This window comes from Sinocyclocheilus grahami, unplaced genomic scaffold (assembly GCF_001515645.1).
Source record: "Sinocyclocheilus grahami isolate Dianchi unplaced genomic scaffold, SAMN03320097.WGS_v1.1 scaffold389.1, whole genome shotgun sequence".
Classification (NCBI taxonomy): Eukaryota; Metazoa; Chordata; class Actinopteri; order Cypriniformes; family Cyprinidae; genus Sinocyclocheilus; species Sinocyclocheilus grahami.
In genome coordinates this window covers 44371-59519 of record NW_015505568.1, presented here as the reverse complement: position 1 = coordinate 59519, position 15149 = coordinate 44371, and the positions used below count along the sequence as shown (strand labels likewise).

General features: G+C 38.6%; 1 protein-coding gene across 1 annotated transcript in view; it reads right to left on the bottom strand.

The window, feature by feature from the left end:
* Nucleotides 1-12664, bottom strand: part of LOC107550129 (signal peptide, CUB and EGF-like domain-containing protein 3) — a 35291-nt gene extending 22627 nt beyond the window's left edge. Inside the window, exon 1 of the mRNA XM_016231357.1 lies at nt 12296-12664. Within this exon, the coding sequence (XP_016086843.1) occupies nt 12296-12404 (109 nt within the window). The 5' untranslated portion in view covers nt 12405-12664. The remainder of the gene's footprint in view (nt 1-12295) is intronic.
* Between the last annotated feature and the right edge of the window lie 2485 nt (nt 12665-15149).

Below are 15149 nucleotides of genomic sequence, written 5' to 3'. Positions count from 1 at the left end.
AAATCTTTACTCACTACATCATCCACAGTACCGAACCGAACAAGCTAAACTAGCCGCGAGCTTCTATAGACTAAAGTAGGATATTTTTAGCTTTAACCATCGACTATAAATCAATTAGCCACCCCTTGCCTTCCCAAAATGCTTTGCACCATCAACAGGCCATCACTGAATATCTTTCCAAAGGTCTTAGTTTTCAGCTCCATCTGGCCTAAAAAAAAGTGGGTACACTCAAAAGACTTCTGGATCCCACACTCTAAAAAATGCTGGGTTAAAAACAACCCAGCGCTGGGTTAAAAAGGGACAAACCCAGCTATTGGGTTGTTTTGACCCAGCGGTTGGGTTCAAAACAACCCAACCGCTGGGTCCAAACAACCCAATAGCTGGGTCAAAAACAACCCAATAGCTGGGTTTGTCCCTTTTAACCCAGCATTTTTTAGAGTGCATAAGAGCTATATTGTAGATGTAATCTGAGGCATGCGGTTTAAATTACGACCCAATAAATAAATGTGCTCTTGGAGAGGTCGAGGTTAGCAGGGAGAATCCAGACTCCATGCTAGTGTGCATTCACTGATGCTTACAGTACAAATGAGGTGAAAAAGAGAGGAAGATGAGATGGGCATTGAAGAGGAAGATTGTGACTTTACAGTAGATCTACCACATTTACCGTTCACGAAAACGCAAGCTAATATAATAATATAATACATAAGTATAGTGTCAAGTTCTCTCTCTCTCAAAAAAAAAAAGCTCTGTGACCAACAAAATTGTATGATTTTTACATGTCCATCATGATAATCTTCTGAAGCCTAAATACAATCGGCAGAAGAAAAAGTTAAACGTAGACTATAAACAAACTATAACACAGTCACATGACGTCAACGTCACCACTGTTAAGCTTCTGACAACTTTTTATTTAAAAATTCTTTATTTAAAAACATTTTTCTTGAAAGTTAGTTATGATATTTTGCAAGAGTGTACTAAAATACTAAATCTTTTCTTGGTGTTTGCCTACATATATACATTATGCCTCCAGCACTCTATATAGTTTCAATTATTTAAGCACAAGCATCTCAAAAGGCCTTGACAAATGTACATTCAGTCACATGTGCCCAAATGTTTGACTGAATTTGGCAGATATCACTTATTAATGATAACGATTTACTAAAGAATAAGAAAGATTGTTATTTCTTACCATAGATGATCAACAAATCAATTAGCAACATTCAATCATTCATTAAAAGGTTGCTTAGTGTAATACAGTTGTTCCCAACCCTGGTCCTGGAGGCACCCCAACACTGCACGTTTTGCATGTCTCCTTAATCAAACCCACCTGATTCAGGTCATCAGCTCATTAGTAGAGACTCCAAGACCTGAAACTGGCGTGTCAGATAAAGGAGACATGCAAAATGTGCAGTGTTGGGGTGCCTCCAGGACCAGGGTTGGGAACCACTGGTGTAATACTACAAAACAACCAACCACTATTAGTTATAAATAATGAAAAAAAAAAGAAATTAAAAAACAAAGAACTTCTGTCCTTTGTGTGCATGCTTTGTTTGTTCTTGGGAATGGAGATGGCATTAATTCAATGTCACGAAGGAAAATGTGAGTCAGAGGGTTTTTATACTGACATTGCGGCTGCTCAGCCCTCGGCGTCTGAGTCCTGATATCGATAAACGCACCACAACAAATGGAAGGAAGTCTCATGAAAAGAATTAATTCCCTTGAGCGGGAACAATGTGCTGCAGACCTACAACAGAATTCAAATTAATACAACAAGCCATTGTGCAGCCACTTCTAGAAATGTTGACGTTCAAGGAATAACAAAAAGTCTCAAAAGGAATATATATATAGGCTATATGAAATTCTTATTAAATATAGATTCTCCTCATGTCTGACATTGCTGTCGTATAATCCCACCTGGTGCCTGACATCACTGTGAATAAGCCGGCGCTTTGCTCCGGCGGCCCTGCTTGTGTTTTCTTAACAGGAGTGGGATTATCACAAACACCTCTGTGCAAACAGCGCCGTTACCTGCCGAGCCGCTGACAGGCGACCGCAACAGTTCAGATTCCAGCATGGCTCTGACGGCTTGTCTGAGGACATGGCCATCCGTGGCAGGCAAGAAAAGCCTAATTAAAGAGAATGAGGATGGATTTCTTACCCACAGTCACTTTCACTTAAATCCGTTCAGGGTTGTGACTCGTTCCAGCTGAGAGTTTATGTACACTGCAAAATGAAGCCAATCAGGCTGGGATGTTCAGACAAGGTGACCGCCGCCTTAGAGGGATAGTTCACGTAAAAATGAAAATTATGTCATTAATTACTCACCCTCTTGTCGTTCCAAACCCGTAAGACCTCCGTTCATCTTCGGAACACAAATTAAGATATTTTTATGCATTCTGACAGCTCTCTGACCCTCCCATAGACAGCAAGGGTACTACCACGATCAACGTCCAGAAACGTAGCGAGGAAAGTCATTTTTTTTCCTTTTGCGCACAAAAAGTATTCTCATAGCTTCGTAATATTACAATTGAACCCCTGATGTCACATGGATTATTTTACCGATCTCCTTGCTACGTTTCTGGATGTTGATCGTGGTAGTACCCTTGCTGTCTATGGGAGGGTCAGAGAGCTGTCAGAATGCATCAAAAATATCTTAATTTGTGTTCCGAAGATGAACGAAGGTCTTACGGGTTTGGAACGACACGAGGGTGAGTAATTAATGACAGAATTTTCATTTTGGGGTGAACTAACCCTTTAATTCTGTTCACGGCTTACAGATTCTGACAACCAAAACACATTTTCCACACTTCTGCTACTTGCTACTTTGAACTGAACAGTATTATCTGCATACATTATGCATATATGGTGGATGCTACTCATTAATCTAGCAGGGTTTTGTTCGTTTTTGTATTATATTTTATATTTTTTATGAGACTAAACACTGCACAAAACTGAAGTGGTCATTTTGAATAGCATGCAATCTAATGACAGCCTTGTAAATGAAAAGTGCACCATTTCAGTTTAAATACATTATATTTAGTGAAGGCTATACACACACTACTGTTTAATTGTCTGCGGTCAGATTTTTGGAAAAAGAAATAATAATGTTAATTTAGCAAAGACAGTGACAGTAAACACATTGAGAATGTTACAAAATAGTTCTATTTCAAATAAATGCTGTTGTTTTGAATATCTATTCATCAAAGAATCCTGGAAAATAAAACGCATTGTGGTTTCCACAACAATATGAAGCAGTACATCTGTTTACAGCATTGATATTCAGAAATGAGCAGCAAATCAGCATAGTAGGATGCTCATGTGACACTGTAGACTGGAGTAATGCTGCTGAAAATTCAGACTTTTAAATAGCAGTGTATAATGCAATTTGAACAAAGCAAATAAGACACAAAACTGCCCATTTTACATAATTACTCAAAATCACTAATAACTAGACAGACAGACAGATCGATACTTATTGCACTTTTACTTTAACACAGGTCCATTCACTCTCATCAGCATCACTTAAACTTGAACCATTTACCAGGTTTAAGAGGTTCGTCATTTCACTTGACTATCAGCCTTGACTTCAGCTACTCTTATCATCAAAGCCTCGATACTGTCGGATTTCATAGTCAGACAGCCTGTGCGCCAAGCTCATGTTAGTTTTCGAGGAAATATTCTCTATATTTGAACATCTCTCCCGTAGGGTGAAGAGAGCTGCTGCGGACTCAGATGCAGCTGTGGTCAGATCATCTCAACATCAAGTTTGCCATCTGTTTCTGCAGACCTGAAGCCTCTCTCATGATATTCTTACAGGAAGGATCCAGAATTAACTTTCTGCCACACCTGCCAGTGGCCATAACTACTTGAAACTGGTCATGAAACTATTTCATACAAAATCGCAAAATAATTGTGTTCCCATGAGATTGGGTTGGTCTTTACCTAAAGCAAAATGAGATTTTCTTTATTAAGCCATTTCAACTGAAACACTGAAAAATGCACTGAAAATACCCAAACCTACTGTACAGTGTCCAGGTGACCCACAAGTTATTCAAACAATGTTTTTCTCTAGGGTCATACATGTTAAGAAAGCTAACAACCTCTCAAACTGAGGCTTTTAAAAGCATAAAATAGCTATTTCAACGACCAGTAGGTTGTGGCTCAACCAGGCTGACACATATGAGTCTATCACTAATAATGCAGAGATGACGTATTTTTGAAAGCCAATCCACAGGCGTTAGAATCACCCTGGTTCCCTCAACAAAAACCCAATAGGACTTTTCCAGTGGCTTTTGGATTAAAATTAGCTCGGTGTCCACAAAAGTTTATGAATCGTACACATTTTGTTCATCATGATAATCTTCACAAATAACGCAGCTGAAGCATGAATACAATCGCCAGAAATAAAAACCTAAATGCAGACAATAAACGAACTACAGCACAGTCACATGACTTTAATGTCACCATCATTAAGTTTCATGACAACTCTTTCAGTCTACATTTAAAGGGGTCATATGATGCTGCTAAAAAGAACATTATTTGGTGTAATGCAATGTGTTTATGCGGTTTAAGGTTCAAAAAGCACATTATTTTCCACATAATGTACATTATTGTTTCTCCCCTATGCCCCACCTTTCTGAAACGCGTCGATTTTTACAAAGCTCATCGGTCTGAAAAGCAAGGTGTGTTCTAATTGGCCAGCTATCCAGTGTGTTGTGATTGGCCGAATACCTCAAGCGTGTGACAGAATGTTACGCCCCTTACCATACTGTGATTCCATCATACAGTCTATGGTTTCCATGTGTCCGGCGCGATGAGACAAAACCAATAAAACCCATTACAAACGAGGCATTTGTTGCATCCAGTGGGAACATAATTACTGATTATAATGACTTATACTGTGTTTTTACACTTTGCGTTGCGTTTTGAGCGGCGTAAACATAAAACCATGTCTGCATTTGTGATCGGAGAAATGACAAACAATAAGCGCTACTCTACACTGCTCAAAACTCGCGTTTGAATCATTAGTGGCAAATTCTTTAAATATAAGAGTACTTACAGGCTGAGAGTCAGAAGCGCCAGACTGTCCTTGCAAAGTTGGAACTGCCCCACTTTATAGAAACATTATGTCCACACCTAGCCCTAGTAGTTTTTTAAAGTTAAAGTGTGCAATGTTTCAATGTTTCAAGTATGCATTATTTAGCATAAATACACATTTTTTTCTTCATATCTTTACAAGGACTTCACCTATGCCTCATGTCAACTCCACCCTTACCACTGACATGCTTAAAATAGACGCCTCTCTAAGACACTCTGGATTTTACACATGCGTCAGCATATATTCATTTTAGGGTGAACTACTCATTTAACACTGCAATAAATCCTTATTCTGTCTTGTTTTTTACAAAAAAAAAAAAATCTAAACATCCTTGAAAACTAGTTAAATAGAGTAAGATATTAAGGGAATGAAGATATTTCAGAGAATATATTGTGAATTATGCTTGTTTGTTAGCATAGAACAAACACTTTGTTAGAATTATTAATACCATGTTTTGAATATGGTAATCATTCTGTATCCTAGAGTATATTAAAATACATTTACATTTATGCAAGTGACTTGCATTGCATTCAAAGTATACATATTATCCGTTCATGCATTCCCTGGGAATCAAACCTACAACCTTTGCTTTCCTAATGCCATGTCAGGATGTCATGACGTCAAATAACAAAACGACCGGGGAAACATCCATGAAATAAACACAATCAAATTTACCAAATGTACAACACAACAACTATACATAAAATACCTTAAAACAGCCATCAGATTCTCATCTCTTCAAGTTGTTTTGACAGGTTTCTGTCATTGTACTGGAGACTGAATGGAATAGTTGTTAACTAAAAGCATCGACTTCGCCTGAGATGCTTCTGAGGGAAAGAAGTAAAAATTGGTGTCATAAAAATACAGTTGACAAAGAGATATAAATATGAATGATAGACAGAGGTTTTAATGAGAAATATTGAGGTCTCTGACTTTTGATTGTAAAGTATTTTTCTCAGGAGGAACATTTGAGAAGCAGAAAGAGTTTTCATTTGCTATCAATTTCATTACAGTCTGGGAGAATTGAAAACTGAGATATTAAAGATCTTTTCACTTAGATAAGTTTTTTTTTTGATGTTTTGATTTGATGATAAACGATTGAAGATTGCAGATTTGATTACAGATTTTGGGGTCCCAGCAAGCCACAATTCGAGACAATTGGGATAATTTCATGATAAGTGTTTAAAGTTCATACTGAAATTACTTTTCATTATAGATGTTGTGATGGTGTCTTGGCAAATATGAGCACAGTTTGAAACATTAAAATATCCTCCGAAAATCTTAAGATGACACATATTGGGTCTTTTTCCTCAAGAGGACTATCTCAGAAACATGAAACTTAAAAAACTTATTTTTTTCCCCCTTTGGTTTAATACATTGTGAGACTAGAAGAAACATGAGGGAACAAAGATATTATAGAGATCTCAGTATTTTTTCTGTCCAAATGCATGCTCAGATCATTTGTTTTGGGGAGAAATTGATGTTAAAAATACAAAGTTCATATAGAAATTACTTTTGATTATAGATTTTGGTGTCTTTGCAAATCAGCAAATCAGTTTGAGAAATTAAAAGTCCTCTGAAAATCTCACTGAATGTGTATGAGGTCTTTTTCCTCAAGAGAAACATCTGAGAAGCATGAAACTTGAGTCTCCACTTTTCTCTCCATTTAATATCATGGCAGTCTTAGAGAACTAATTGAGATATTATAGAGATCTCATTGTTTTTCAATCTAAATGCATGCTCAGATGATCTGTTTTTGTGAGAATTTAATGATAAACATTTGAAGTTCATAGTAAAATTACATTTGATTTTAGATTTTGGTCAATCGGAGCACAGTTTGAGACATAAAAAATGTCCTCTGAAACTCCTAAGAAGACACTTATGAAGGCTTTTCCCCTCAAGAGAAACATCTGAGAAGCATGAAACTCAGAAGTCTTCATTTCCCCTCCATTTCATATATTGGGAGTCTAGAAGAAACATTTGTGATACTACTGAGATCTCAATGTTTTTAGTTTTTTTTCAGACCAAGTGCATGCTCAGATCATTATTTGTTTTGGGAGAATTTTAGCAAATTTGAGCGCAGTTGAGACATTAACATACCCACTAAAATCTTGAGGAGATGCCTATGGGGTCTTTTTCCTTAAGAGGAACATCTGAGAAGCATGAAACTCAAGCAGAAGTCTCCATTTAATCTCATGACAGGTTACAAGCAGCAATATACAGTGGGGAAAAAAGTATTTAGTCAGCCACCAATCGTGCAAGTTCTCCCACTTAAAAAGATGAGAGAGGCCTGTAATTTTCATCATAGGTATACCTCAACTATGAGAGACAAAATGAGGAAAAAAAATCCAGAAAATCACATTGTAGGATTTTTAAAGAATTAATTGGTAAATTCCTCTGTAAAATAAGTATTTGGTCAATAACAAAATTTCATCTCAATACTTTGTTATATACCCTTTGTTGGCAATGACAGAGGTCAAACGTTTTCTGTAAGTCTTCACAAGGTTTTCACACTGTTGCTGGTATTTTGGCCCATTCCTCCATGCAGATCTCCTCTAGAGCAGTAATGTTTTGGGGCTGTCGAAGAGATCTCGATCACAATTTTTCTTTCCTACAAGGATGTTCTATTCCAGATATTCTCTAAAGCGAAGGGCTGAGAGATCATCTGTCCCCGCCTCTGACAAGGCCATTGCTCCAGACTCACAAAGGAATACTCCAACTTCATTGAGTGAAAGGCAACACAAAGCAAACAAACCCCCCACCCCTCCCCGGCAGGCCTCCGCTGCTCTCCCCTCCTTCTCGGGCTCCTGCTATTCAAGGGAAATGTGTATTTCCCACACTGAAGTTATCCAGCAGGGTCTGCCCGGCAGGGGTTTTGCCTTGGGGTGAACGGGGAGATGGACTAGAGGTTACATCAACACACACACACCGCTGCGGCATGTCACATCCTCACCGCCGGTTGCCTTGGCGCTGTTAGCCTGCAGCTCCGGGCCAGGAGAGCAAAAAGCAAAACCAAGCCGTTCTCCTTCTGTACCTCATGAACATCAGGTTTTGTTTTTCTCGCCAAGTCATTTATTACACATCCCATTTACTTGGAATTATGATTATTATAATGAATTATGATCATTTCACAGTGCTGGTAACCTGCAATTATGGTGACATTGATAAAGGACAAAGATGCTAATGGCGAACATCTGCGTTTAATAAACACTGACCAGACGAACGGCACCCTTTAATCACTCACTGTCTGTTTTAAATGCTACTGATACGTTTGACAGACAAAACGCTCCTGTCCAGACAGACAAATTCAACTCTAATTAAGATGGAAAGAAAACAAAGAAACACTGAATGAAAAAAGAAGGAACATCTGTCCATTTGTTAACATTACCTTACTACATTAGTTAACATGAACCAATTAAGTTAATCTTTGCAACATTTATTAACACATTATTAAAATCAAAATCTGTTAATATTAATTAATGGACCTGAGCTACCATGAACTAACAATGAACAATATTTTAATGAACAAAGATTCATAAATACTGCAACAAACATTGCATTAACTAACGCTAACTAATTACGCAAATAATGAATGAAGACAGAATGAAAGTATGACAGAGCAACAGAAAGAGGAATAAGGATGAATGAAAAAGAATGGAAGAATGAAAGAGAGCAACAGCAAACGAACAAATTAAGAAAGAATGAACAAACAGAACCAACAAATAAAAATGAGAGACCAGAATGACTGTGCAACAATAAAAAGAAATAACATTAAAATAAAGAATAAAACAAACAAACAAGAGAACAGAAGAAAAAAAATGACAGGAGAGAATGAAAGACCAACTGAAAGTCAAAGTGAAAGAAAGAGCAAAAAAACTGAAGAAAGGAAAGAAAGAGCAAAAGAAAGAGAGACAGAAAGTGAGAGAGCAAAAGAAAGAGCAAAAAACAGAAGAAAGGAAAGAAAGAGCAGAAGAATGAGAGACAGAAAGTGAGAGAGCAAAAGAAAGAGAAAGAAAGCAAAAAAGCATGAAAGCAAAAAGCAAAGAAAGAAAGAATGAACAGTTGCAGAAAAAGACAAAAAGCAAAAGAAATAGAAAACTAAGAAAGAAAAAAGAAAGAATACAATGAAGAAAAAAAAAGAAATGAAAAGTAAATAAATGTGACAGAGCACAAAATAGGCAATGAAAAAAAGGAGGGCAAAAAAAAAAAGAAACGACTTTGAAACTCCTGTAATTTTCTCTCTCCATTACGACAGATTTTAGTGCACTACCACAAACTCAACAGCTCTGCCATCACATCTGGAGCACAAGACTCAAAAAGCAGAACAACTTTCAAAAACGACCCCAAACCTGCAACAGCATCTCAAACACACACACACACACACACACACCTGACCTGACCGTCCCGCGGTGATGAACAGGTGCAGGTCATTAGACCCGACGCTGCCACCTTCCCCTGTAAGATGTGCGTAAATCCTTGTTGTGGAAAATGAAAGAGTGAAAGTAGTTCTAATTACAAAATGTAAATATTGAGTTTTCCCACAATAGGAAACAGACCACCCAAGATGCAAAACAACCCCCAAACCCTTCCCCCCTCCCCTTCTCTGTCTCTTTCTCTCGGCCGTCCTGTCAGCGCGACAGGAAAAGGAAACCTTTTGAGCATCACCAAACGTAAATGCACACACACCAGACATACACGAGTGACCTCCGACATCACTGCATCATGCTTGCGTAACAATCCATTAGCCGTGACCTCCAAATGAAACAAAACGTAACATCTACTCCTCCCACCCTCATGCAAAAGCTTGCTAAATACCCAGAGGTTCAGTGAACGCTTTCAGAGTCACAGGTGAATGTCAAATACTTAACTTTACAGTGCTAAATACCTTTAAATGACCTTCATGATACTGGCTTCCAGCTCTCGGCCATATGGAACTGAGCAACATGTGGTCAGCATGGATCGAGCCCCGAGAGTTGCCATTTGTTGACGTTTGTTTGTATGGAGAGCATGTCGGTGAGTGATGGGGAATGGAGGTGAATGAGGGCTCAGCTGGGATCTAGAGCTCAGCCCCTCTGGACTCGAGATGTCTTCATTCTGAAGGTGTTCTAGAGCCCCCGAAGACCCTAAACACACTTTGTTTCAGAGCTGTTTCTTCAGCCTCTTCCACCCAATCGATGCTGGGCTTGGTTCTACACTCTCAAAAATAAAGGGAGTTTGCACAGCGATGCCATAGAAGAACAATTTTTGTGAAGAATGTTTTAATAATCTACAGACATTATTCCTTTAAATTAACCTGTAGTGCAATGGAAAGATTCCATCACTTTAAAAAATAAAAGTTCCAAAAGGGTTTGTACAGCAATGCCATAGAATGCTCCTAAAAATAAAGGTTCTATATTGGCATTGATGGTTCCATGAAGAACCTTTATCATCCATGGAAGCTTTACATTGCACAACAGGTTCTTTATAGTTCTTTTAAGAACGGTTCATTGAAAGGTTCTTTGGGGAACCAAAAATGGTTCTTCTATGGCATCACTTCGAAAAGCCCCTTTTGGAACCTTTATGAAGAACCATTTTTGGTTCCACAAAGAACCTTTCAATGAACAGTTCTTAAAAGAAGCATCTTAAAAATAAAGTTTCTTCACTGGCATCTCTGGTTCCATGAAGAACCTATAACATCAATGGAATCTTTCCATTGCACAAAAGGTTCTTTATAGTGGAAAAAGGTTCTTTAGATTATCAAAATGTTCTTCTTGCTAAGAAAAAAAAAAGGTTCTTTTAAGAAATGTTCACTGAACGGTTCTTTGAGGAACCAAAAATGGTTCTTGTATGGCATCACCGTTTTGAAACATTTATTTTTAAATATTGTGAAGAACTTTTTAATAATCTTCTTTTCCAATAGAAAGATTCCATGGATGTTAAAGATTCTACATGGATCTGATGTCATCAAAAAACATAAATTTTTAAGGATGTATTAAGTTAAGTTGTAACTGACTACATTACTTTATTAACCTGCCCAAAAACAAGCATATCACATTGCTGTCTGTTCTTTGAAAACACATTTTAACACACAGTAATGTAATTCCTATGTAAGTTATAATTAATCAAATCGATATCAAACAATATATATTTGATTTGATTTGATTTTAGATACTGGAATTTGAGTTGTAGGAGTTTGAGAACATATTGGACATCTTAATTCAGCATCTTTATGCCAGTCAGTTATGCTTATAACAGTCAGAATTTATGTAATGTATAACTCCAGAGATGCATCAGCTGGATACTAGATCACACCAGTGGTGCACGACCCTGCGAACTCTACACCTCTTTATTCTACAGGTGCTTGAGAGGGATCTGCAGACGATTGCGACAAACCCCTCAAGTTAAGAAAACCTTTAGTGGTCATTTGTTTATAATTATAACTAAGCGTTATCTTAGCTTCAGAAGTTTGTTGCAAGCAGGCCCTGCCCTCTGGACTCTAGAATGGTCTATTCTACACTCTTAAAAATAAAGGTCCTTTACTGGCGTCTGTGATTCCATGAAGAACCTTTAACATCCATGGATCCTTTACATTGCACAAACGGTTCTTCACAGTGGAAATAGGTTCTTTGGAATATTAAAATGTTCTTAATACTAAGAAAAATTGGTTTTATGAGAACTGTTCATTAAAAGGTTCTTTGGGGAACAAAAAATGGTTCTAATACGGCATTTCAGTGAAATGGGACCCTAAATGAAACTGAACTCCAAATCATTTCATTTTAGAGCCATTCTAGAGACTTTTCCAGTGGTTGAATTGCTAAATATCTGCACCCCCCCAACATTTGACACCATGCATGTGCAATGAGCAAAAACGTATTGCCTCTAATGTAACAGACAGACTGTGTGACATTAACTGGACTGGTTTCTTGAACACCTAGCAAAAGTAGTAAAAGTGCGGCATATTTTACAGTTTGGTGCATCGTTATTGCTGTCAATGATCACGAAATTCTCCACACGTTATAATAAACACACCTGCACAGTATAAACAGTTCAAAGATGCTAAAAATACCTGTTTAAGTCAACTTCAGCACAGTTTGGGGAAAACTGCGTCTGCGTCCCTTAAGTTGTTCTTACTGAGCACGAATCATCAAACTGTTATTTCCCCAAGTCATTCCTCAGCCAAAAGGTACATATCATGGTGAGGGTGAAAGGGGAACTTACCTTGCGGGTTTCTGCTGGCAGAAGCGCCGGCTGGCTGCTGGACAAAGCCGAACAGAGCGACGCTGAATAATCCAACGCCAGCGCGCATCAGAACATACATGAACATCATATTAAACACCTTGAACCTTCACAGAGAGGGGCAAATCAAATAAAAGCGGACAACTGCGAGACGAAGAGTCCAAACGTGGATGAAGCTTTATCCCCGGCGCTGGAAACGGAGCGTCTGTTGAATGAGAGAGCGCGCGCGTGTGTTTTATTTCTTGGTTTAGCGGAGATTGTGTGCGCGGAGATCAGGAGGAGAAACACGGTCGAGATGAGTGCTCATGGTCTTCAGTCCTGCTGGAGACACAGAGAGAGAGAGAGAGAAAAGGGGGAGGAGAGACGTGAGCCAATTGTTAGTCAATGGAACTTCATTGGTAAATTTTAAATAAATAAAGTTCTAGAAATAAGAAATGCAAACACATTAATTACGCGGTTAATGCTTTTGCTGATTATATAAATGTAAGAACACAAGAAAGTGCAAAACTAACTTCTTATACTAAAAACGGCAAGCATGCTTTTGGCTGCATAAGTAGAAAGAAACGCATATGTTTATTTCTAAAGGGCTGTTACGCATCCGGTGAATATCATGCTGTGGGTGTGTTAAGGAACAGTTACTAAAACACTGTTTTCTCCAGCATCATACCGTCAGTTATTTTAAATATTACTCAGTTATCTATTTTAAGTTTCAAATGTTATACACTCTAAAAAATGCTGGGTTAAATACAACCCAGTGCTGGGTAAAATAGGGACAAACCCAGGAAATTGGGTTGTTTTGACCCAGCAGTTGGGTTAAATGTTTAAATGTTTAACCCAACCTTCTGGGCAGTAACCCAACTGCTGGGTCAAAACAACCCAATTGCTGGGTTTGTCCCCATTTTACCCAGCACTGGGTTGTAGTTAACCCAGCATTTTTTTAGAGTGTAGTAGCTACTGTTGCTTTCAAACTTGAAAAGCTCAAATTTGGCTGCAGACAAAAGCGAATCTCTTTACTACCTCATTTAGATGTATTGTTTTAAGAGGCGAGCTCAATCAATTTGTTCAGTTTTAATGGTTAAACATACTATAGGTTCAATAACAAATTGGGAAGAAATGTAATTTTAATGGAATAGTTCACCCAAAAATTTAAAGTTGCTGACAGTTTACTCACCCTCAGGTCATCCAAGATGTAGATGAGTTTGTTTCTTCATCAGATTTGGAGACATGTAGCATTGCATCACTTGCTCAGCAATGGATGCTCTGCAGTGAATGGGTGCCGTCAGAATGAGAGTCCAAACAGCTGATAAAAACATCACAGTAATCCACACCACTCCAGTCCATCAGTTAACATCCTGTGAAGCAAGTAACATGAAAATATGAGTCCATAATCTATAATAATGCTTCTACCAGTGATAAATGTCCTCTCACATCAATGTTTAGAGCTGTTTTGGTTTTCAAATGGCATTTAATCGGTGCATATATTTCTCTCCTGATTCAGACGAGATGACTTTCAGTGGAGGAAGCAATATTATGTATTATGGACTCATATTTTAATCTGAAGTAATGGTTTGAAAATAAATATGTCTTGATGGATTTGTTTCTTATAAACACACTGGTGGACTGGAGTGGTGTACATTATTGTGATGTTTTTATCAGCTGTTTGGACTCTCATTCTGACGGCACCCATTCACTGCAGAGGATCCACTGCTGAGACACTGATGCAATGCTACATTTCTCCAAATCTGATGAAGAAACAAACTCGTCTACTTCTTGGATGGCCTGAGGGTGAGTAAACTATACCTTTAAATCACTGCACAAAACAGGAGTTTCTTATAAGAATGGATGCTTCACCAAGTGCACAGACGAGTCTCTCTCTCTTTCTGACCTTGCAGGAATTCACAATCAGCAGCGGGACGGGCCGCGGGCGGGTGAGTGGGGGGTTGCCATGGAAATGGCTTCCGTCGGGCAACAGAGGTCAGACGCTCCAGGAGCCACGTGCAATTCACGGATTCCCTCTCATCTCGCCACAGACTCCTGAAAGTATGTGCAGCCGAGACACATTGGGCAACTCATAATTGATCCTCGGTTACATATTTCGGCTGCGTCGAGCCGTCTCGCAGATTCGCATCCCGAAGGCATTTGCTTTCGAGCTCCTCGCACACCGCATCCCACGTGCTGAAAGATGGGCAGCTGGAATAATCGTGTCAGAACAGGCCTGTTCAAGCACAAAAATGATTCAGGGTTTTCTACAGAGGACAATTAACCCATGCAACAATTAAAAAAAAAACATGCCAGAGGTGTGACATCATGCTTAAACCTCCAAGAAAAAAAGCCGGAAAATTGAACTTCTAGATGGATGTTTCTCGGAAACTTTAGTCACCCTTGTCTGAAGGGTCCGGCTTCAGACATCTGGTGCGATTGCAGCTCGCGTTTACCTTTGGCCTTTCTGCTGGTTTCATAACAGAGAACCACAGCTTTTGTCCTGGAGAAAGTCAGTCTCATTATTCACACATCCAAACAAAGAGAAATCAAATCACAATAGATGCTTTTTTCTTCTCTGGTGTGCGTTCAATATTGCCAGATAATTGTTTGGGACATTCCTCTGGCTCTCAAGTTTTAACTCGAGGTCACTCCTGCGAATAACAGATTCCATGCTGTCATTAAACATTCAGCTCGAGTTTTTCTCCAAACTTCCTCCTGTTGTCAAGCCCCAGTTCAGTTCAACAAAGGCAGACGGAGGCAAGCTTCAGCCTGTCCCTGCTCCATCATTACCGCGCTCGCCGAACTTACTGTTTAGGTTTTTATGCTGCTTTTTTTTTTTAATGAACTGCTTGGT